General features: G+C 42.7%; 2 protein-coding genes across 2 annotated transcripts in view; one reads left to right on the top strand and one right to left on the bottom strand.

Moving 5' to 3' along the window:
• LOC306917415 (troponin C, slow skeletal and cardiac muscles) overlaps positions 1-24,788 on the top strand; it is a 368,649-nt gene that overhangs the window by 61,988 nt on the left and 281,873 nt on the right. The gene's annotated exons all lie outside the window — the stretch shown is intronic.
• LOC306932836 (dysbindin-A-like) lies at positions 8,808-24,684 on the bottom strand (the record flags this gene model as incomplete). Its single annotated transcript, XM_079514777.1, has 5 exons — positions 8,808-9,460; positions 11,505-11,648; positions 13,193-13,396; positions 22,199-22,429; positions 24,624-24,684. The coding sequence occupies 5 exons, from the start codon at positions 24,682-24,684 to the stop codon at positions 9,162-9,164; spliced, it is 939 nt and encodes a 312-aa protein (XP_079370903.1). The 3' UTR covers positions 8,808-9,161.

Genomic DNA, 24,788 nt, shown 5'->3' on the forward strand with positions numbered 1-24,788 from the left:
TAAAAACCTCCTCTTATGGGGGTCCCTGCAGGCATATCTTTTCAAATGGGGGATAATTAGTGTCAATTTGGGGGTCCTTGACATGAAAAAGTTTGGGAACCCCTGCCTTAGGGTAAATGTAATCTTTTCTAGTTTTAGATTAAACATCCATTAGCCATCTGGAATGACAGCTACACCCCCTGGACAGTCCAGGCTGGACTCGCCTTCTCCCAGCTCACTTTGCTAGTCTGGATTAGCTCAAGGTATAGCCTATAGTGCTACATCTCTGAATCTGGTTTTCTCAGAGGATCAGTGGCCATATAGACCAATTATTTGTTTACAAACATTGGGACTGGGCGCACGGGTGACTGTTTTATCTAATCAATTCCCAACAGATCTCCAAACCTGTTGTTTTGGGGAGCGCTGGTTTCAGTGCATTCAACCTCCTCTCGTGTGTTGGCTAGCTAGATACACTCAAGGAGACAAGCGCAACAGTATTGCGCACAGAGAACAGCTGATATACAAGCTCACGTCGCGACTGTTGTGAGCGTAGAGGTCTGCGTGCGCGACACCACCGCGGGACGAAGCATAAATTATACTTGATGGGCTGCAGGTGCGCGTGCAGCCAGCCATGGACAACCAGGCTCTGCTGCCGTTATCAGAGCGCACCTCCCGTTCTTATGACAGCGACTGGAGGTGTGGTTTTGAGGACAACTGCTTTGAATTGCTATTATTGTTATGTTCACACACAACAGAAACCAATGGATTATATATTTCAAGAGTGAGAGAATACAATACAAATCCTAATCATTCTTCCTCCACACTGGGAGAAAAACAGCATCTGAAAGTTTGATGGGGCATTTTTTACACGTGAGTGCAGCTATTGCCTTTCCATTGCATCTTATGAGAGGCAGGGTTCTTTGCTGCCGGTATGCCCGCGCATGCTGTTGCTTATCAGTGTGACGTCGTCTGTTAAGGCGTCTATACTCAAACCATAGGCTATACTTCTCTATAGAGTGAGTGATGCCCACGGGCATAACCCCAGAAGGAGATCAACAGAGCTCGTTCCCCGAAGATTTGGCTCAAACTTGGGGGACTAAACGCATTCTACTATGCTGCCACCATAATGTGGAATGAGCTACCAAAACCCATTAAAATCTCGACTCCCAATATCCAAACTCAAAACGAATCTAAGGTGACATTCACACCAGAAAGCTTTACTGCGATTCAAACGAATCCTGCTGCGCATTGTCCGAAAGTTCGCTTCGTTTGGCAGGTGTGAAGGCTCATTCGAATCCTAATGTGCAGCAAAGAACCGCATTCTACTCCTCCCAAAAACGGGGGTTTCACTTCGCTTCCAAACGCACTTGATTTCGATTCGGTGCAGGTGGGAATGCAATCCGTAGCAAATAAAGGAAATGAAGCAAACTATCATGTGGCGGATAAGGAGCTAAACACAGTTGGAGACGGAGAAGGGATATTCATTTTACGCAGTGCAAAGATGTCCCGTTATCATGTGACGTGGTCAAATAAGGAGACCGAATTAAGCCCTCATCGAAATATGAGGACGAGCACATTAATCTATTGCTTAAGGAAACACATAAAAAACACTGCAGTGTACAGAATATTCAGAATAGTCTGTCTGTCTGTCGTGCGTGTCTGTCTGTCACTGTGTGGGGATCCGAGTGGAGTCTTTCTTCATCTTGTTTAAATATAAATACTTCAAAATTAAAACACATGTTTAGCTCAGCATGATCTATAAACTGTATAGCTAACATGGAATATGCATAATAATTGTGATCGGATCATCAATGGGACTCTGGGAGTAGGCTATCTATACTATTGTAAACTTCGGATCATTTTGCGCTCCCGTCTCCGCTGTGCCTCGTTCATGTGCCCAAAAAAAAGAACAGTGGCGCGCGCGCACACACACACACACACACACACACACACACACACACACACACACACACACACACACACACACACACAGTAAGTCCCCGACGACACACTGCATCCGTTACTCTCACTTTACGTGAAAAGTCTATTTTTTAACATCGGCTTCTGAACACATTGATAAAATTCCCTGCTACGTTTCCTTGCTGCGCCTGACACAGCCAGTGTGAAGGCAAACCGCATCAAATTAAATATGCAAGAATCCAAATTCTCCGCCCATACGCATTTGAGTCTACCGAAGTATTAGGTGAGAATGTGACCTAAAAGAATGGCTGACCTCAAAATACAAGGTAGTAGTAGCATTCTGACCTCTGCCCACCACCCCTATACCCATCCTTCCTCTGTGCTATATGTTGATGCTAATGAGTTTTCTACCAATGTTGTATGTATTGTATAGTATGTACAGTATTACTGATGAACTGAGTACAATGGAAAGAAGCCCACTGGGCTTTTTGTGAGTATCCATCAATCAATCAATCAATCAATCAATCAATCAATCAATCAATCAATCAAAGTTGTATTTGGATCTTTCCAATTAAAGAGTATAAGCAAGCAAGTAAAGTCTCAACTACATCTAGACCATGCAGGCAGTATTCTCTAGTTGTACACTCAATATAGCGGTCAGGGGATCTCCAACTAATATGTTGTATACATCACTAAGAGATTTATAATCACACCTGTGTGACTGTGAACTGAGTGTTCACATTTCACAGTGTATACATTTATTGTTATAGTTACTGTACTGTACTGTGCTCTGAACTGTATTGTAGTCTACTGTGCTCTGTACTGTAGGCCTACTTTGATTATTTTTGGAAAAACTCGAGAAATGACAGAGTTACCGTGTTGCACCTTTCCGTGCTCGGACACAGCACAACACTCTTCCATGGGCTATAGACCGTAAGGCTATGACGCAATATAGCACTAACGGGCAACGGATAAGGGATCTATTAAAGGCAATGGCACGTGGACTGGTGATTGGTTAAATTTGGTTTAATTATTGTAACCCCCAAACCACACCTATGCATAATATAACGGGTAACGGAGGTGTTTAAGGGATTTAGACAGGTAACCAAAATACCAACTTTAGTGGGGGAACACCCTTTCCCCACTCCTAAATCCCCAAATAGTGGCTTTAGAAAGATGAGACAAAAATGGAGCCCGTTTGCTGGATTTAGCCCTCTGTTCAAATATCAGATGGCAAGCCTATGGATTAGTGTTCCACTTTATAGAGGCCAAATCAAATCCAATTTGAAGGCTTTCTTTTTCTTTTTTTTGAACTAGGGGGTTGGGGGTGTACATATACTGTCTGTCTGCTATAATGTTAGGTTATAAGGTTTTACTTTTTCAGTAATCTTTATTACAGTCTGCTCCATAGCTGATAATATGGACATGCAAGAATGGTTTCAGGGTTTCCCATTAGACACGCTGGGACATTTCTGGAGAGACATGTAGTCTCAACAAAAAGCTAGATTTGATTGCTCATAAATTTATGTTAACTGAAACCATAAAAGAGTTTAAGTGCCACTACCATGACCTAAACTAAAACAGTGAGCTGGTTTGGGAAAATCACTCTTACAGCATGTTCACACATGGCATTACTTTCCCCCAACTGCCACACCTTTTTTGTTTAAACCTGCTACGGGATACAGCCCCAAGGATGCGGATGCTCTTGTATAGTGCTGTACTCGGATGCTCTGGTGGAGCACTTTCAAAAGTTGAAAATGTGTCATGTGACATTAACAGAATATATACACTGTATATAATCTAACCATCATAACAAAACAATAATGCTGCAAAATCTGTGTCAGTTCCTGTGTCTAGGTGACCTAGAAGACGACCTTTGACACGAATCACACGATATGTCTCAATAGAAGAGCAGGGAGACAAAATACAGCCATCCCAATTGTATAAGTTATATTAGATTCGACAGAATATTACATTTTATTCATAAAAGAAAGTTACATAGTGCTGCTTTAAAGTTGCAGGACAGTTAAAATCATCTGAGTGCTATTTAAGAGGCATCATTTCTGGGGGAAATGGGGTGACCACTATAAATATGTGTCACATGCAGATGGACAGGTGGGCGTGCATTGAGACCACTCAACATCCCTAAAATATGATGAATCTGCCAAAAAGGAAAAATGTGCATGGACCTTTTCATATAGTACAAAATGCGCACCAGCTACACATTTTCCACTCAAAAATGTTATGTGTGACTTTAGGTCTTACACTATGTCCTGATCTATGTACCTGCTTATCCACACATCTAGACCTATTGCTTATGTAGCAAGTGAAGTCAGAATTGATTACATCTCCTCAACGTTCTCTTTGTTCATATAGCCTGGACTCCCTGGAGTGACATTAGAGATAGCATTATCTTCAGGGTTAATTTGGCCTGGGCTGTGATTTGTTGTTGGCTTTACTTTGATTTTAACTTGCTGGACATTTTCCAGGACTGGATCGAGGTATAAAAAGTAAAACACATAATGATGCTGTTTGAATGTATTTCCTTTTATAAATCTTTGATAATATCTGGAGTGTATAAAGACATTCTCACACTGCCATTGCACCCCTTCTTTCTTTCTTTCTTTCTTTCTTTCTTCCTTCCTTTCTTCCTTCCTTCCTTCCTTCCTTCCTCCCTTCCTCCCACTCACCTCTCACACTCTCATGCAGTGGTAAACTAAGTGGCAGAGTCAAGGAATTAAATTACAGACACATTGAATGGAACAGTGGTGTGATTGTTCAGTCCTATTGTTCAGTACAGGTTCATGCCATGCAGATACATCCGAGCCACAGTTTAGTATTTCATTTTATAAACTACTGTGGCTGTTGTGCAAATTAAGATATATCACTGGTTTCTTACTTTTAATCCATATTTTCCCACAAATAACACCTTTGTAAGCTTTCTTCGTTTTATGAAATTTCCCAAGCATGACAGAAGATTGACAGCTGTTGTGTTACAGTGGTTACTTAACTTACTTCCAGGTTTACATATAATCCTAATTTACAAAACCACAAGAACTTGAATTACTTTTGACTTACTGTACCGTGATGCTTCTGTCTACTAGTACCTACCCATATACAAACCTACAGTATACCTGTCTGTCTGTCTGTCTGTCTGTCTGTCTGTCTGTCTGTCTGTCTGTCTGTCTGCCTGCCTGCCTGCCTGCCTGCCTGCCTGCCTGCCTGTAGTTAAAATGACCCCAGAAGTGTACACCTATACTGTCATTCTTGTACATTGAGATGTGGAAATGCCCTGCTGAGGCCAAAACACAGAGAGATCTGCTCTCTTTCATTAAAACCAGAGAGGGAGTTTCCTTATTGTTGAATTCTATGTTTGTTTTTTCAACACTGCACCCTCCAGTGCAATTCTGTGTTTCAGTATCTCAGAGATGTAGGCCTACATGAACCATCAACCATTAAAAAAAACAATGTTTGTTGACACATGCAGACATTACTCAAGCAAGTCAGCCACCGTAGTAGGTAAGCTTTCAGTGAAAAGCCACCACAGATGTTGTACAGTACATTGTGAACATGTTACACTTATAAGTATTAGACTGACATGCATCAGCGGCAAACCTGTTCTTCCAGTCAGTGTGTTGTGATAGTGTGGGAATATGCTGATGGATGGATCAAGATTGGCACTCGGCACATTGTCGTGCACTGCGTGATGGAAAGGCTTGTCAGGATGGCTTGTCAGGTCTCCTCCCAGTTTAATTACCCCCTGAATTGTCTGTTCAGCTCCAGACATGTTCAAGCCGATATGGATCAAAGTGCCAATGAAGCTTTGAGACAGTTGATGTCTGACCCTATTAATACTTACGTATTGAATGTTGATACATTTACTTCATATAGATCTATAAGTTACATATTGCCATGTCACTCAATCACTCACTCATTCACTAACTTACTCTCTCTCCCTCTCCCCCTCTCTCTCTCTCTCTCTCTCTCTCTCACACACACACACACGCACGCACACATGCACGCAGGCACGCACGCACGCACGTACTTACATGCACACACGCACGCACGCACGCACACATTTTTTTTACGAATACAAATAATAATGGCATGAATATTATGATGACCCCACACACACACACGCACGCACACGCGCACGCACACACACACATCATCTCATGAACAACTGAATTTATGTTGGTTAAATTGACGTCATATTTGGTGGACATTTGAACTAATTTCTCCTTTCATTGTCATTGGCAAATAATGAGACTTGTGGGGACAAAAGCTGTATATGGGCTAGCGCCCCTAAAAAATAGAGTATTATATAAATTGCGGATCATGGTAAATTCAGGGGTTGAAAGTTGGAGTAGGCCTACCATTAAAAACCTATAAGGCAAAAACATGCTTTAAGAAGCATGTAATGTGTCAAACTAGGGGGTTTTCATGATTCTGAATCCATTCCAAGCATTAGTTTTGCACGAAAAACACTCCTTGGGATAGCCACTTGCCCAAATGTGCCCAAATGTGATGAGGTCAGTACATGTGGGCCCATTTGGGCAAGTGGCTGTGGCCTAATTTAAGCATAATTAAAATTATATATATTTTTTGGCTTATAGGTTTTTGGTATTCCAACTTTCTACCCCGAATTGACCATGATCCACAATTTATATAATACTCTATTTTTAATATGTTATTTGGACTAGCCCTTACCCGTTGTGAGATATTGTCCCCTGGTACTGCGCCCTGGGTGCGTTTTCGCATTTTTTATTCACTAATAAATTCATTATTAATTTATAATTTGTTAAATTGGAAAAAGGGCTTCGTTAAGACCTCCATATTATTATGGTCAATGCCTGTGCGAAAGGTGGGAGTGATTGGTGCAGGCAGTGAGGAGCTACGGCGGTGTTTCTGACAGACACACACACATTCAGACAGACATTCAGACAGACATTGACTGAATTATAGTATGATATGATGATGATGATGATGAACCTAAGGATCATAATAAACCTTGAACGAATAATTTTGCAATTTCTTTTGGGTCAGGCCCTTTTCTTTCTTTTTTTTTTAGCTTAGATTGACTGGCCTACTGTACAGTATATTGAATGTGTGTCATTTAATAACTGTCTAACAACTAAAAGTGAGGCAATTTCATTTTAAGCACCGTTCAATTTCTTAAAATGTCTCAACCTTTTGTTCAACCTTATCTCCATGTCTCTAATACAATACATGGTGTTAAGTCCACCACTTTGTATCATCAAAGCAGGAATTTGAAAGCACCACAGGATTGTCAGCGCCAACAAAAAAAGAAAAGAAAACAAACAAACAAAACCTATTGCCATTCTCCCTAGCTCTGTCACTAGATACAATGACCTGAAGACACCGGTCGCCACCAGGTATTCCTAAATGTAACCTCAGTAAAACTATGCCTAACTCTAAACGTATTTCTAACCTTATTCTCAGTAAAACAAATACAAGAATACAAGAACTGCTGGGGTCCACGGAAAGAATGGGGGCGAGGTGAGCGTGTTTTGGGGCAAGCCTTCCGGTTACCCTCAGCTGGTATTGCACATAATCAAAAAATGTTTTGCACCGATCGACACAGTAAACAAACCACAAAGGTCACAGTGGAGATTTTCTAGTACGGCTTTCACTGCACAAACATGGCCCAACTCTCAAACACTGTCAGCCGTATAGCCTGCGATGGCGCAGATCAGCTTGTAGACGGCTGCCCTAGACAGCTGTCACACTGAACTGCCCAAGGTGCTTATAGTGAAACAAGTTCGCCATGTTCGCTGTCATGTGGAAATGTCTTCCGAGAGATAATTAAGATGGACCACATCGTACAGTGTGTGGTCACCTGAGAGGTTCTTCGGAAAGCAGCGCCATGCTCAACTACAGACATGCTGGGACTTCTATGAGCCTCATACCCGATTTACTTAAACTTAAAAATAGATATAATCGATTATAAACACACTCTGAGACACATATCATTTGCACATGTAGGTTACATACTGTGTATACCCACAAAGAAACCAAGAAAGAAAATCTATGTTAAGCCAAGTTTTCACCAAGTCATAAATATCTATTAAGGCCCTGTTAAGTGACAAGGAGAGATTATAAGACATGCTCCAACGACATTTTTTCATGCCGCTTTTCCGATCTGCAGAGGTTAAATAAACACTGGCAATGCTGCATGGTTGCATAATAATCCACTGCTGCAAAGCCCTCAGAGCTGCATGACACGATAGCAGCACATAATTATGAACAACATACATGCAACGTGAATGGAACATTTAACAAATGCATGCTCATGATAGTGAAAATAACGATTGCATGGACATGCCATTACATTAGTGTCATGATGTATTGGGGCCATTATGGTCTTTACTGTCACAAAACCCCATACAGGCAGGCTTTGTCCTGCTGTGTGAATTGATTGAATTGAATTGACGCTGTATGTCTACTCACTGTCCTATAAGTACCATGCATGTTTATGTCAGTCCGGTTCAAGGGGGGGATCATTGTTATGATCAATCTCTGCCACAAGGACTTGACATTCTGGTCTGTATCCACAAAAAATACTTATAATAGACAGATGACATTATCCCATTTGACAGCTTGGGACAGAGGGAGGTGTGGGTGTGAGGTAGGGTGTGTCTCTATGACATGCTTGGGACAGAGGGAGGTGCAGGTGTGAGGTAGGGTGTGTCTCTATGACATGCTGCCAGCCCCAGTTCATATGATAGGAATGCAAGCTACTCTATAGTTCCATTTTCACCCAAATGTTGGCCGCCTGACTCGTGTGTTCAAAAGATGCTAAGTGGGTGGGGCTAAGACCCGTCACTTAACCCGAGGCTATAACAGAAACCACAGTAGAAAATCCAGTCACTCCAGCAGCCAGTGCATGTAGTCACATGTGAGCGAGTTGATTCATTTATTATCCAGTTATAATTGCGAGCTCTAAAGTGAAAAAGGTTTGTTAAACACATAACAAAAGGCTACAGTTCAGGTACAAGTCCCACAGGTCCAGACAGTGCTATCGTACATTATCAGTCAATGTTTAGGTAAAACGAACGCAACACATTTTACTGAGGCATCGAGAAAACAGCAAACCACATTATGAGTTGTCCATGCTAGGGTTTCCACAGATGGGAAAGGAATGTAAATGAAGAGAGAGAGAGGTAGAGGGAAAGAGAGAGAGAGAGAGAGAAATTTGATTTATTTTTCGTACAATATCCCACACTTTTAAAGTACTGTCTTTAAGAGGTAGCTGCATTGCATTTCTCCTCTTCCTCTTCCTCCGTCTCTTCGTCCCCAACTAGAGGAATTGATGTCAGAAGCGTGTCAACGTGTACTTCCTCGTCATCTGACTGTATGACAGGGGTGCCGGCTCCGCCCCTGCTGGTGTCACTGGAGGCAGATGAGGAGGTGGAGGACATACGAGACTGTGTTGACCCCTGCTGCTGACCCTCCTCCTGTTGCCTTTTCAGGGTTGCACACTCCCTGTAGACGACCTCGGCGTCCTCATCTTCCTCCTCCTCATCTTCGTCTTCCACATCTGTAAAGACAGAGAAGAGCAAACCGATAAGAAAGATATAAGACCAAGAACTTAGTTTCAGTTCAGTGCTGTCATTTATGGGGACTCCCTCCCTGTTTCACCCAGGTGGGCATGGTTATTATTATAACCTAATCCTAACCTCACAAAAACTATGCCTAAATCTAACCTTAACCCTAAACCTAACCTCACAAACACTATGCCTAACCGTAACCTTAACCCTAACATCACAGAATTATAACTTTAAAACCACGCCCACCTGGGCGAAACACCTGGGAAAGAGTGAGTCCTGTCAGCACAAACTGTGGGTCGGGACTGAGGATGTGGGTTGCAGGAAATATAGGCCATTTATATTATCTAATAATGACTTGTGGAATTGTGACATGGAATGTATAGCAGTTCATTTGCCGCATGCCACCTCAGAGGGTTCCTTTGACATGCAGGGACACATTCACACATTCACACTCAGGTACAACAAGGTGTGTAGAGTAGTCACGCCTTGCTCAAAGTCTAATTATAGAATGGTAGGTGTGTCGGCCATCACCCACCATACAGAATGGCAATGCAATAATATTAGCCCAAGCTAAATAACTACCTTTTACCAAAAATACTTTTAGTTATATATATGTTCACACCACATTGGAAATAATCATAAGCTCTTAAGTGTGCTGGGCTTTAACCGTTTGAAAGATATGTACAAATATATGCTCATGTATGGATTCTTACACAAAATGTCAACTGCATTGAGTAATGTCTATGTTTTAAACTGAATTCTCTAACAATCATATTATTCACTGGTAATTGTTAATTTATGTAGGCCTACTTTAAGAGTAGGCTTACAAACATATTGTATATTTGTCCTGAGTGAACTGTGTTGACTCTTATCACATCAGACAAATCAGACAAATGGTTCATCCCTTTCTTTAGCATTTTAATTATTAAACAGCATTGGCTGTTGTCAGCATTCGAACAATTCATTGTCAATTCATTCTGAAAGTACTACAGTGGGTTGTGTCGCGGGAAGCTAGCCTGGCTAATAAGCCAGACTAATATCACACAACACTGTCGCGGTATATCAGTCTGGGCTGGCTCCACTTGGATTTCATTTCCCGGGGAACATTTTCTCTTTGACGCAATTGGTCAGAGCTACTGTCAGTCAAAAGTCTCAAGCATTGAACGTCACTGTACCAAAGCCCGCCCATATTGCATACCGTGTCCCGATTGGTCCGACCTGTTCTCGATTGTAGGAAAGAGGCGTGCTACTGAGCCTCGCCAGACCGAAATCCGCTGGTAGGCAACTTTTTTTTGCCAACGGCTGATTCGGTCTGGTTTATTAACCAGGCTAGCGGGAAGCATGGTTCGACATTTCTGGGTCATTTTGCTGAACACGTTTTTGCACAACAGCATCATTGATGAGTCAACACTGTCAGGTAGTCCTAAATAACATAAGCCTGGGGGTTAACAGAGGGCAAATGAAAGCTGTGGAAAATCCACTGATCTGTGGCCAAAACCACAGCTTTGAGCCAGAAGATTCTCATAAATCTCCTGTTAACGATGAGTCATAAAATAATGGCATTCACTCCCTATGAGTAAACAAGAGGATGACATCATGCATATTGAGAGCAAATTGCTTGTTTCTTTTAAACAAACAGAAAAAACTTGACTTAATCCGCAGAGTCAACTTCAAATGATTCAGATGGGATCATGTGGACCAGTGCAAAGTTATACAAACTGTCAATATCAGGTTGACATAATGGGAGAAGCAAGATCTATGCTAATTTATAGGCCTACAGCTTTTCTATTCATTACTTATTGAAGAGCAGCTCAGGCAGTACAGTAATGGAGAACGTTCAAATGCATTTACAGAGTAAAAGATTCCAGGAACAGAGCTTACTGTTTGGTTTTTGTGATACAGTTTCATCTGGCTCCATGTGGAATTATTCAGTGCCTGAAAAGTTCATGTGAAAAATAAAAATGTATGGCTAAAAACAGCATTCAAGCTCAGTGGAAGCACTGTGACTCTCAGAGAGAACACTAGTATATCTACCTGGAAGTGGGGAGGCCACGTCTCCTTCGTCCACTCCAGAGTTGAGGAAGACGTCCAGGGCCTCCTGGTCAGTGAGGTCCATCAGGTCCATCTGCTCCAGAATGTCCACGTTCACCTCCATGGATGAGATGCTACCAATAGGAGCTGTGTGCACATTTTAACAGAGAATAAAACATGAATGGATGCTGCTGTGTAACACCGTTGTCCATTCCTTTGCTATTTTATTTAGCCTATTAGGCTATTATTATTATTATTATTATTATTATATAATACATTATTTTAACTATGGAATCGCGCATTTCCCGTCAGTGTGTCACACCCCAGGTGAAAGAGCATGTGACATCACGTGACGTCATCAGGGATGGAGCACGTGACATCACGTGACATCATCAGGGATGGAGCATGTGACATCATCAGGGATAGAGATCCCTGATGTCATCAATATTAAGCCCATACTATATATGGAGATCCCTGATGTCATCAATATTGGCCAGCAACTCTACATCTGACCTCAAACCCTTAGATCTCCATATATGGACCTGACCTGTTCTGACATTCCATATGTTGATCCTAAATGCCTAAATCTTCCCCATCCATCCTTCCTCTTCGATGTCTCCCTTTTGACTGATACCTGTAACCTGTCCATTCAAACTGTAGACGGGCCTGCCCCAAAGTTATTAGTGCAGCTGCGCCCGGCAGTCGGTGAAAACTAGAGTTCTCAACAGGCCCGAAAATTAGGATCTTACCCCCCCATGCCAAAGCACCAGCGCTCGCCCAGCAGTCTGCTGTCACCCAGACGTAAATGTTGATCTGACCCCCCCATTCCAAAGCGCCAGCGCTTGCCCAGCAGTCTGCTGTCACCCAAGCAGATGCGTGCACGCGACCTCGCCCTTCAGGTGTCTTACTGGTGAATTATAGCATTATAGAATTATTGTTAGATCATTTGTGACTCATGAATGATCAAGCCTATTTCAAAGGTAACCAGCCAAAATGGTTGAGAACCAAAATACACTGAAACTGACAGTAGATGAAGTGAACAATGCACAGATTACGCTTATAGTACTGAGACTCCCGACTCTCGAGCTGGTCTGAGTACGGTTCCCTTTAGATGGGTCTGAGTTATTTTTTGTAGTTCACATATGGGTGAAAAAATATCTCTCTGTCCAGTCAACTGAACTGTACTCGCTGAGTCATGGTCCCGGTCCACTTCTGAAAGGGTCCAAGTGTGAAAACACTGAGGGTGAAAGGTCAAGTGTTGTGTAGCCCCCTTATTGACATGTTGTATGGTCTTGTCACTGACCATTCATGACTTTCACTAGACTCTAGCGAAAGTGTGCATATGGGTGCTGCCTGTGCATGGACATGTGTTTGTTAGTGGTATGTAAATTGATGCTCATTGGGCAGCAACAACTGTCTCTTAGGTTCAAATTTCTATCCACTCTATCTATCCACTCTACCCATTGCAGAGGCATTCTGCAATGGGTGCCACCATAGTGGATCACAAAGTGAAAATATCAAACACAGGATCAAATACCTATTTCTACTTGAATTTTCTGTTGCATGTTGTTTCAGAAGTATTGAAGTCGTGGCAGATGCTAATATGTTTCATTTCATAGACGGCATACACACATAGGCTACATTTCTAAAAATCTAAACACGATCTAGAGGCATATAGGCAGGAAACTCACGTTTCCTGCTATCAATTTGCAGATGAGCAGAGGAGATATAGACATCCGTGTCACGCTGGTAGACTTCTTCGAAGAAACGCTGTCTCTCTCTCAGCTTGAGATGCTGGGTAGAGTCATTGTTGTCCAGTGCCCTCTGACAGTTGCTTGTCCCTGCTAGAACAAAAGAAGGCACATGATGCAAACAAACTATCAATGTCTGGTGACCTGCAACCAACACTACAGGTGTCAGTTGTCAACAGTGCAGTTTTAATATGAGACCAGCAGAGGGCATTGAACCCACAATTTCAATCTGACATAGCATAGAAGTGCACAAATACCTCTTCATACTGTCACAGTGTGTATACATACACTCTGACTGGGACCAATGAGCTGACACTTTCATGGCACCTGTGTGTGGGTGAGACTTTGTGTGTGTGTCTGTGTGCGTGCGTGTGTGTGTGCGTGCGTGCGTGCGTCCGTGCGTGTGTGCGTGCGTGCGTGTGTGTGCGTGTGCGTGCGTGTGTGTTAACTTCTTGTTTTGTACAGTACGTGTATATACTGTATGTGTATGCACGTATGCAAGTATAACACATGAATTAAAATACCAAACTCAAATGCTTCATTACAGTGCGGTTCGAAGAGAGACGGGCGTGCACACGTCTATGAAATTAAACAAGGCCACATACTGTAATGTGACCGTAGTAGTGTCTACAGCCTTGAGTGCTGTCTGTCAATCAAAATCAATCCTCCAAAGTCCTTGAGGCGGCTTGCACACAGAAGCCAAGAGGCCCGCCAGTCTCCTTAGGCACATATTCCAACCGTTTGGTCTGCTCTAGTATACAGCATTGCATAGTAGCATTCGATGTTTGTTGCTTCAGACGCCTGTTGAGTGTGTGTTGACTGTTCCAGAATGCTGGCTGTGTTTGACTGAGACAACAGTCTGCATATAGAACTGATAGATACACCACAGAGAGTCCCAAAGAGCAGTTACTCTTGGATGCTACAAGCAGCAAAGTTTCTTCTGATGATGATAAGGCTGTACAGCTTACGTTATATAAACTTCTGAGCTCTGGCACTGGATCAATGGGCATATCTCCTTTGAGACACTACTCGCACTTAATCTCTGATTCTGCCTCTCTAGCTTTCTTTCTTAAAACATGAAAAGTAGTTGAGAGAGAATGTGGATATACAACCAACCCACGCACAGACTCAGCTCCCCTCCTCACTACTGGGCATGTCTGCGTAGGAGCTATAGGAGGACAACATTTACAGTATGTAGGCCTATCTGCTCATTTTCTTCACAACTTGTGACTTTTTCTACCATCCATCTTTGCACATCATTTTTTAATGTATTCTTACACTGCAGGCAAAGAGTACTTACTTAATTCAAAATACCACAAGGAAATCTTAGATTGCGTCATATAAGAACTGTGTTCCAAAAATAAACGAATCAGATCCACAATTCTGTCAGGTGTGTGACTGTTGTTTTAACGTCTGTGTTTGGAGAACATTTTCTTTTCTTATACACTTTGGCTGAAAGTACTTTTTCACCGTACAGTTAATGCTTAATCCATATGAGTAAAATTGCAGGGCTGAGTTGTTTATTTTTGTAACACATCTTATATGACACGATCTTAAATGACCGGATGGTATTTTCAATAGAATAATTAACTCTGTGATCCAGGGTCATAGCGGCCTCTAGCGGCAGTGATGTCAGACTTCGCTTCCCTAGGCAACTTCAAAGCTGGCCACATAATGAGATAAAAGTGCAATTATTAAACATGAGTCACAGACTCACAGTTGGTGTGGGACTAAATGCTGTGTAAACTCATTATTTATTATCATTCATTGACTGTATATGCTGCAGTGTAAAACCACAGCCACAGGATGGACTCATTGCGTGGGTACATAACAGCAGCAGACTAGCTGGACAAATCTCCCTTGGCTGCTGAGAATAATAGAATGGAAAGAAGCAATGATCACATGAAAGGGATTTTAGGTGGGCCAATTAAGGAACAGAGACCAGCTGTGTATTCTAACTTGTGCTTTGTGAGTGTGCATGCAGTGCAGGTTTGTGGGATACATAAGAGATGGGGGAGAACTGCAAGCAGGGCATTAAAATAACTAATGATGGGAGAGGTTCACAGGAGGTACAAAAGGTCAGAGAGAAGGGGGAGTGGGTCTTGTCTACACGGCATCCTGCAGCAGCAGCAGCTCTCATTCTCAGAAAATTATATTGTCAATGTGTCAGATGGAGCCCGCACACCACAGGTATAAGAAATACGTTCTTTATTGAGAATTCTGACAACGTTTCGATCTATTTGATCTTCATCAGGTCATGTGAACATACACAAAAGTTTGTACTTTTATAATAAGGGAGTGTCCCCATTATCCAATCAAAACACCACATTTTGGTGCCCCTCCTGTCACTGCAGGTGTGACATGTCAACCCTGAGTGAGGTGGGGCCCCAGACAGGGTCAGTACAGAAGAATGGACACATTGTGCACGTTTAGAAAAGAAAAAAAGCAGGTATGCAAGCAGGTATGCAACCTGAACTGTACTGAGCCATTTTAATTTTAATCTGTTCAGAGATTTCAGTGCACACCAATTTAAAAACATATATTGTATTGTATATTGTCAATGTGTCTGACATGCAAGCCGCAGCACAACAGAAGCCATGTGCTATACACAATACTGCTAGTACCAAAATAATATCCTTTCAGATATACTGTTCACATTTCACAAAAGCTTCACAAAAGCTATACAGGAGAGGAGAGGAAAATGTTCCCTCTGCGGATGATTTAGGAAGAAAACACATTCAAAATGAATACCCTTTCTGATTATCCAGCCTAAATGGGATTCTAACAATATAACCATCATTATCTGTTATGCTTGAAATTATTTTCATGCTTTAACTGGACATAATTTCTTTCATCTGAGGATAGCAGTCGCATGACCCAAACCCGTAGACAGAGTTGCTATGAGTCTACTAAAGCCACGTTTGGCAGACACGCATACAGTGTAGGTCAGTGGAACTTTAGTGTAAGTGAGATAATCAAGTTATGTGTTTTGGTTACATGTTCAGTTGCATTGAGCCCTGATGTGGGCAAAATAATACACATCAGCATTTGGCTGTTAACTTGAAGATGGACAGATACTATATTATTTGTTTCTCTAGGGTGGCTAATGGTTCATTGAAGCAGATCATGCCTGGCCTATGTCAAACTAGACATAGAGCTGCTTGTGTCACGGAAAGGTGCTGTTCTTGGAACCAAATGTAGGAACTCAGGACTCAGAGCCTAACAAACCAAGGTGGACAATTAACAATGACTTTACTTAATCCTTAACAAACACATACATCACAAGCTCACACAAGACAAACACACTGGACTACAAGAAAACATCACTCTAACATAACAGAACAACACACTGTGTTGAACTTTTGAAATGAACCAGGCAGTCTTTGAAGTCTCTGCTCGTTAGTGGGAGTGAGGGGGCAACCACATTGACATGTCAAGGATATTCATAGCATCATTAAATATCACTCAATAGACAATATTCCTTTTTAACATATTTTATTCTGATTGCAATATCCAAACCCTCTTTTTCACAAATGCAAAACAAAAGGAAAAACTGTGTGGCTGTAGACAAAAGCATCTAGAACAGGGTTTGTCTGTCACACAGCTCAAGCTGCTAAACGTGCTTGAAGTCATGAAACGGAAGCACCTCCAGCCATGAAAGCCTGAAAAATGCTTGGTTAAAGTTTGTTAGTAGTTTAAAATTATGAAAATCTCTGTTGAGAGGCCTAGACATGGGTCTGTTAGGCCTAGGCTACGCGAGTATGGTTATTTTCCAAAACGCATATTTTCGTCCTCCTTTTAAAAAAAACCCTGCCAACACTACAAAAGATATCTGTGTCCATTATTTATGAGGTGCCAAATACATAGGTCTTGTATTGCCTGTCAGCATGTCGCGCTGTGCATACATCTCTGCAGACCATAGAGAACTTTGATTTATAAAAATCGGTTGAAAAATCTTTTTGGGCTCTGGCAAGTCCTGCACCAAAAATAATAGCAGACCTATAGAAGTGTCATGTCCGCAACCAGTTGTGAGCTTGTAGAGTGGCTATTTCCGCGGTGTATAAATAAATATGTCACGCTATTCATACAATGTATAAAGGACAGCGTTCACACATGCACCTGGTCGGCAGGCACAGTGACAACGGAATGCAGTCATGGGTGCATGTGCCCTTTATTACCTAAACAGGAGAGAGATGTGCCGGCATGCGCCTTGCGACTGGACATGACCCACTGTCTAATTTCTGCTCAACCAACCACGCTATTTGATGCGATTGCATTCTACATCTCTCTCTCTCTCTCTCTCTCTCTCTCTCTCTCTGCATGACCATGAAATGGAGAGCAAAATACGACATGGACGAAATATGTCCATCCTTTGACAAAACATTATAATGTCTTATCATAGCCATGAAACAATAAGACTGCCATGTTTCGTCATGTTTAATCGCAATGAACACGCTAGTGTCGGGGATGTCACAATAGGCGATGAATGCATGATTCTCACATCCATGTGGCATGTGCACTGGTATAGCAGTGCACTGGTATAGCAGTTGGTCAGACCAACTTTGCACACGAGAATAGGTTCACATGGCTATGCACACGCAGGGCCGGATTTACCCTCCCAAGGGCTGACCCTGGGCTGTGCGGAACGAATTTTTTTTGGGTATTTTGTTTTAATTTTGCTGTATTTGGGGTACCCAGCCCCCCCAAAAGATAAAGGCAGGTGTCATTTTGGGGTACCCATCCCCCCAAAAGAGACAGACAGACAGACAGACAGACAGACAGACAGACAGACAGACAGACAGACAGACAGACAGACAGACAGACAGACAGACAGACAGACAGGCTTTAGGGCTTTCCACAGCTACCCCACAACACAGGGTTAGTGTCTGCAGTGCAGACAGCAGAGCAGAAGCTCTCAATGTTTTAACCATAATACTGAATATACAATAACTAAACACTTAGTTGGATTGAATGGGATTGTAATACTTTTTTTTTTTTTAGGGGCCCCCCCAGTCGAGGGCCCTCGGGCTGCAGCCAACCCTAGCCCAACGGTAAGTCCGGCCTCGCCACACATAGACTTGTTGTTGATGTCCTGCGCAATTGCATTTGGCCATGGGTCTTGGTATAGGTAAATAATAATAATATCCATCAGTGAATAATATCCATCAGTGAATAATAATTGAAGCTTCGCCCTCGGCACCAATACAAATGAAATCATCTGGTGGTCACCGTGGACTGGACTAGTAGGCTGCCTGCAGCCTAATATTATTTATTATTGCATTCGGCAGAGCCTTAGCTCACTGGTGACGTGGTGCAGTTGATGCAACAGTAATATAAAAACATGAACAATCGGATAGATATCCCATCCGTGTATAGTTTCCAGGCGCAAGCTGCATTTCTCACATGGTAAAAATGATATGCGCTTCTTCGAAATAATGGCGCTACGGTGCCAGCAGATGAGGCAGATGAAGACATCTCTTTATTCTCTTCACACTACTCTGAAGTAGAAATTTAATCGGACACTGAAGTCACTGAAGACAGTGGCTTCTAAACATCCTCGTTTGTCTCATTTTGAGCAGAAAGGACTAATATGCGTGTGCACGTGCGCGTGGCGTGCACATCGGATTCGCATGTACAGTAGGCTAACATGAGAGTAAAGAGTTTTTTGTAATTATTATTATTGGATTAAATGACATTAATTAAAAACGAGGTTTCTCGTTTTGGCATAGGAGGGTTGTGGAGAAAAATATTTTTTTTGGGTCCCTTGGCAGAGATTGTGTTAATTGATGCTGATTATTTTAGTGATGTTAAGGCATAGTTTACACAAAGAATAACCTTTTTTCTATCGATTACTCTCCACATAGAGACTGAATTCATGAATGTTTTGTCGCATTCCTAAGCCAATAATTTGAAGACCAACAGTGGTTCCCTATGGAGACACAAAGAGTCTCCTTTGTGTAATCGATAGGAAAAAATTATTTTTGGCGGTGAACTGCACTGTATCCATTTAATAGTATCTGCTCTACTGTTGTTTTCTTTATAGCTGTATTTTATCTTGCCATTTCAACGAATACCAGAATGCTCGGGTCCAAACACAGTTGCCTCAGGCATACATCCAGTGGAACTGCTCAGCCTGGTAGGCTATTCCTAAACATAACCTCAGTAAACTTGGCTTAAATGGTTAAACCTAACGTTATTCCTATCTCTTAACCTCAGTAAAACGGTGGCAAAACCTAACCCAATTCCTAAACCTAATCCTGAACCTATTTCTATATTCTCAGTAAAACAAATACAAGAACTTCCCCGGCACCCGCCGCGAGCAGTCGGCGGAAAACAATTAGGACGTTTTAGGGCGAGCCTTCCGGTCACCGCTTTATTTATTTTCATTATCATGAGTGACTCGTCAGACAATATCAGTATAACTATTATAAGTTTTACTATGAGCCCTACTGAGCGCCTAGCTCAAGCATTGTGACATGTGTGACACATGTGAGCCGAGCTGGAATCATGTTGTCTCACAACTCAGTCCCTGTGACATCCCAGAATGCACACACTAACCAACGCATAATTACCTACAGCCATGTCGTCTCTTATATAACGTTGTCATCATCCTTCATCCTTCATCATCCTAAACCACGGACCTACACAGACTGTGCAGAGTGCTGCCTGTCAAAGTATGTGTGTGTGTGTGTGTGTGTGTGTGTGTGTGTGTGTGTAGTTGTGTACGTGCGCGTGTGTGTGCAGAATTATTGTGCAGAAAGGAAGAAAAGAAGAATGGACACATTGTGCACGTTTAGAAAAAGAAAAAAAGCAGGTAGAGGGCTTATGCAACCTGAACTGTACTGAGCCTCAACGTCAGTGATATGAGATGAAGGCTTATTTGTGTCTTTCGAGATCTGATCGTCTTTCGTTTACTAACGTTACGCAGATAAATACGCCCTCAGCAGAGACTTAAAGGTAGGGTAAGTGATATCTTTTGGTTAAAACAAAAATCACACCCGTGTGAACTGAGTGGTGTAAGGTCTGTCTGACGTAATGAAATCATGTCTGACGTAATGAAATCACACCCGGGTGTGATTTCATTACCTGGCTTTGTTTGTGCAGAGAAAATGAGCATGGTTGCTATGTTCACCCTGTTCACCCGGGTGTGATTTAATTACGTCATTACAACAGGGTGAACATAGCAACCATGCTCATTTTTTCTGCACAAAAAAGCCAGTTGTAGGAGTGGTTTACACCACTCAAAAAATAATTGTTAAAATCACTATACTGTACATACATACACTATATATATACTTCTGATAGTTGTCATTGTCTTTGTTTAGTAACAAGGGTCTCCCTGTCTCTCCAGCTCTTTAATAAACAGAAAATACATTTTCAGGTATAGGTGACAATATTTCAGCAGTATGACGGTATACTCCACCGGCCAATGAGGGACCACTGGACCACTGGTCTTGATGACGTAACTAAAGTACATTTCAAAATTGGTATAAGGTCAATAGGGGGTATGTATCGGCTGGGTATGTATGTACAGTATGTTGGTGTCCTCTACCGGCCAATAGGGGGCCACCGTTCTTGGTGACGTAACTAATGTACGTTTCAAAGTTGTATATAAAGGGTGTAAAACATTTAGAACAGCAATTGTAGTAGACATTGGTTAATAGCATTCAAAGGATTTTAACCAGAAGTCATACCGGGCAGTAGACGCTGTATTTCAAAGTAGCTTATATAGGGACTCTATAGGGACCCAGACAGCCGAGAGACAGCGGAGGGCTTTAAGACTAAAAACACCACTCTTTTACCCAGACAGACAGTAGAGAGCTTTAAGACCCAGAACAGCAGTCCTGCACTAGGGCTCCGGCGGGGACAGGGACAGAGACTCGGACAAGGACTCAGACAAGGACAGGGAGCTCTATACGGACCTACAGTGACGAGTCTAAAATATTTAGAACAGCAGTCATACCGGGGAGTCAGCATTCCTACAATATAGGGAGTCGGACAGCTAGGGACAGGGACTAGTTGTTCTACTCATTGTTCTCTTTTGTCCAGTACAGATCACCTTAGAACCGAGAGTGACCCAGACAGACAATCAAGAGTAATTGACATGACTCAGAGTAATTGACAGGACTCAGAGTAACAGTTTTACCAAACGGTACCAGAAACTGACAGCAAAAGGTAATCCAGACCATGGCAAAATTTGTTGCTTTGGTTACGTTTTAAGGTTGGTATAAAGTCAATAACGGTCTAAACCGTTATTGACTTAAACCAATAGTCGACCAGGCAATAGGCACTAGCTCTATAGGGAATAAGAGCAGCAGTCGTATCCAGACACCAGAGAGTTCTAGGATTCAGAACAGCAGTCGTATCCAGACACCAGAGAGTTCTAGGATTCAGAACAGCAGTCGTATCCAGACACCAGAGAGTTCTAGGATTCAGAACAGCAGTCGTATCCAGACAACAGAGAATAATAGAATGGAAATACAATTATGAACGCATCTCATGGCGCGCTCTACTTGCGCACAAGTAGGCCATATGGCCTACTTTGTGTTTAAGGCGAAAGTTGGCAGCTCGACAGAGTGCATTTCTAGTTTCTGTCTGCTCATTTATTATATTATTATTTATTTATCACTATAGCAATAAGTAATATCACAATATAGAGCTTTTTAACACTTATTTTAACTCGCCCTACCCTACCTTTAAATCCATTTCATTGTGTAATTGTGTAGTTATTTAATTTGTCTTCAGATAAACCCATAACGAGGGTGCAGGGGGGGGGGGGGATTTCAAAGTGACAGCTCGTAGGAAACAAGAGTCTCTTTGTTTTCTTTTATTTTCCTTCCTACCCTGCTCCTTCCTCTCCTCTCCTGACCTCTCCTCTCCTAACCTCTCCTCTCCTCCTTCATATAATCATATTCACAGGCATTTATTCTCTATCTGTTCCTTAACAGCCTATGCTGTTCCGCATGCAGGGGTTGATGTTGGGAGGGATGTGGGGGAGCAGAACCCAGGGCCAGAGGTGAGCGCAGAAGGAGGGATGTGGGGGAGCAGAACCCAGGGCCAGAGGTGGGGGAGCAGAACCCAGGGCCAGAGGTGAGCGCAGAAGGAGGGATGTGGGGGAGCAGAACCCAGGGCCAGAGGTGGGGGAGCAGAACCCAGGGCCAGAGGTGAGCGCAGAAGCTGAATCACGGGGTTGTTATGGAAGTTCATACACGGGTTAGATTAGATCAGTGGTTCTCAAAGTGGTTGTCCAACCAGGGACCCTCCCTCAGGATTCAATGAGGGCGTTCAAAAACGCTGAAAATGTTTTCAATAGCAGATTTACAACAAAGTGTTGCAACAAATAGCCTGCAGTGTATGCATATAGGATTAAAGTTGTTAAACAGATTTTGAGAACCGCTGCTGGTTAAGTGTGTGTAAGAATGATCTGCATACTGGCTGCAAGGTCTCTCTTGCCTGTTTGATATTGAATCAACATTCATTTTGCTTGTGATCCACTTTTGTCCTCCCTGCCTTTGGGGCTGTTTGCGCAGATTCAGCATAAAAAAGAAAAGAAAAACATGCTCCTGTACACACGGTCACACACCATGCACTCTCTCCAGCAGCACTGCTCTGTCATGGTGATGGTGCAGTAATACATCACACAGTACAGTACAGTACAGTCCTGGGGAGCCGCCTGCTGCGCTGAGAGGCCACAGTCACACAACAAACGTTCCTATTGAGGCTCCATCACGCCGTCACATGGTCACATGATGGTGGTCACATGGGTCCCCAGTCAATCCCCTTGTGGTGAGTGGGAAGAAATCCCATGATCATCTTTTCTTTTTTCCCAGAGTGTGTGTGTGTGTGTGTGTGTGTGTGTGTGTGTGTGTGTGTGTGTGTGTGTGTGTGTGTGTGTGTGTGTGTGTGTGTGTGTGTGTGTGTGTGTGTGTGTGTGTGTGTGTGTGTGTGTGTGTGTGTGTGTGTGTGTGTGTCACATGCGTGTTCATATGTGTTTGTGTGTCTGGACTGGAGGGACTTGCAGACAGACAGAAATAAAGGCAGACAGAACCAGGTCAATCCCATCGTCGCTGTCAGGTGGAACCTTGTATGTCCAAAACAAGGAAAAAAGAAAGTCACAAGCTCTTGTTAATGCTTTTCATTGGATAAATGTTTCTAAAACCCACAGACCTGTCATTGGTTAAGATCTTCAAAATTATATGAGGATACAAGGTTTCTATGTTTCTATGTGCACTGGGTATATACGTCAGTACCCCCAGAACACCCCCCCCGACACGCACGTGCACACACACACACACACACACACACACACACACACACACACACACACACACACACACACACACACACACACACACACAGCTCACATTGCTGACTGCACAATTAAAGGGGCATTCCACTCATTTTCAACATTTTACTATGTCATTAATGTACCTTAGAGCTGTTGTTTGAAAATAATAAAAAAGTTCCCCCATTCTGTGTTTCCTAGAACTAGAGGTCTGAAAAAAATCATTAACATGGTGAAACACATCTTGATGATGTCATCAAGATGTGTTTCACCATGTTAATGATTTCTTTCATAATTACAGTTCTAGGAAACACAAAATGGGAGGACTTTTTTATTATTTCCACACAACAGCTCTAAGGTATATTAATGACATAGTAAAATGTTGAAAATGGGTGGTTTTCCCCTTTAAGTATAAAATAGCAAAAACTCTAAACCTAACCCCTAAACCTATATCTTAAAAATCATTTTTTTCCGGAAACACAGCGGAATATTGCAGAAAAGCGCATCAGTCTGCAAGGACCTTAAAAGTCTTAATCCTAACGCGACCCTGAATCATTTATTTTCCTGATTCTAAGCCTTTCTCCCCAAATCTTTTTTTAGCCATGAAACAAGCTTTTCTCTTGTGAGGACCACGAAAAATGTCCTCACTACAGTATGTCTAGTTCTTTAATTATACTGTACTTGGATGTTCAAGCGTATGTTAATACAAGTACACACACACACACACACGCACACACACACACACATGTGCACACACATGTGCACACATGCACGCACACACACACATGTGCACGCAGTACGCACGCACACATGCATGCAAGCACGTGCATGCACGCATGCACATGCACGCACGCATGCACAGTTGCACACGCACGCACGCACGCACGTACGCACACACGCACACACATACACACACACACACACACGCACATACACACACTCACACACACACACACACACACACACACACACACACACACACACATGCCGTCCTGCAGTGGCTAATTCCCCCAGGGGTCCATGCAGTGGGCTATAGTGTGGCCCTGCTCTCAGCAGTCTGCAGGTACTGCTGCTGCTATCGTTTACACACGCCATCCCTCTCCTGCTCTCGCCTCTCCACCACAGCGGTCCGCCCCGCGTAAATCATTCATGAGCGTGAGATCACTGCACTACAACACAGGCTGCACCACACACGCACACACACACACGCACACACACACACACACACACACACACACACACACACACACA

The sequence above is a fragment of the Electrona antarctica genome (assembly GCF_951216825.1).
Source record: "Electrona antarctica genome assembly, chromosome: 2".
NCBI classification, from domain to species: domain Eukaryota; kingdom Metazoa; phylum Chordata; class Actinopteri; order Myctophiformes; family Myctophidae; genus Electrona; species Electrona antarctica.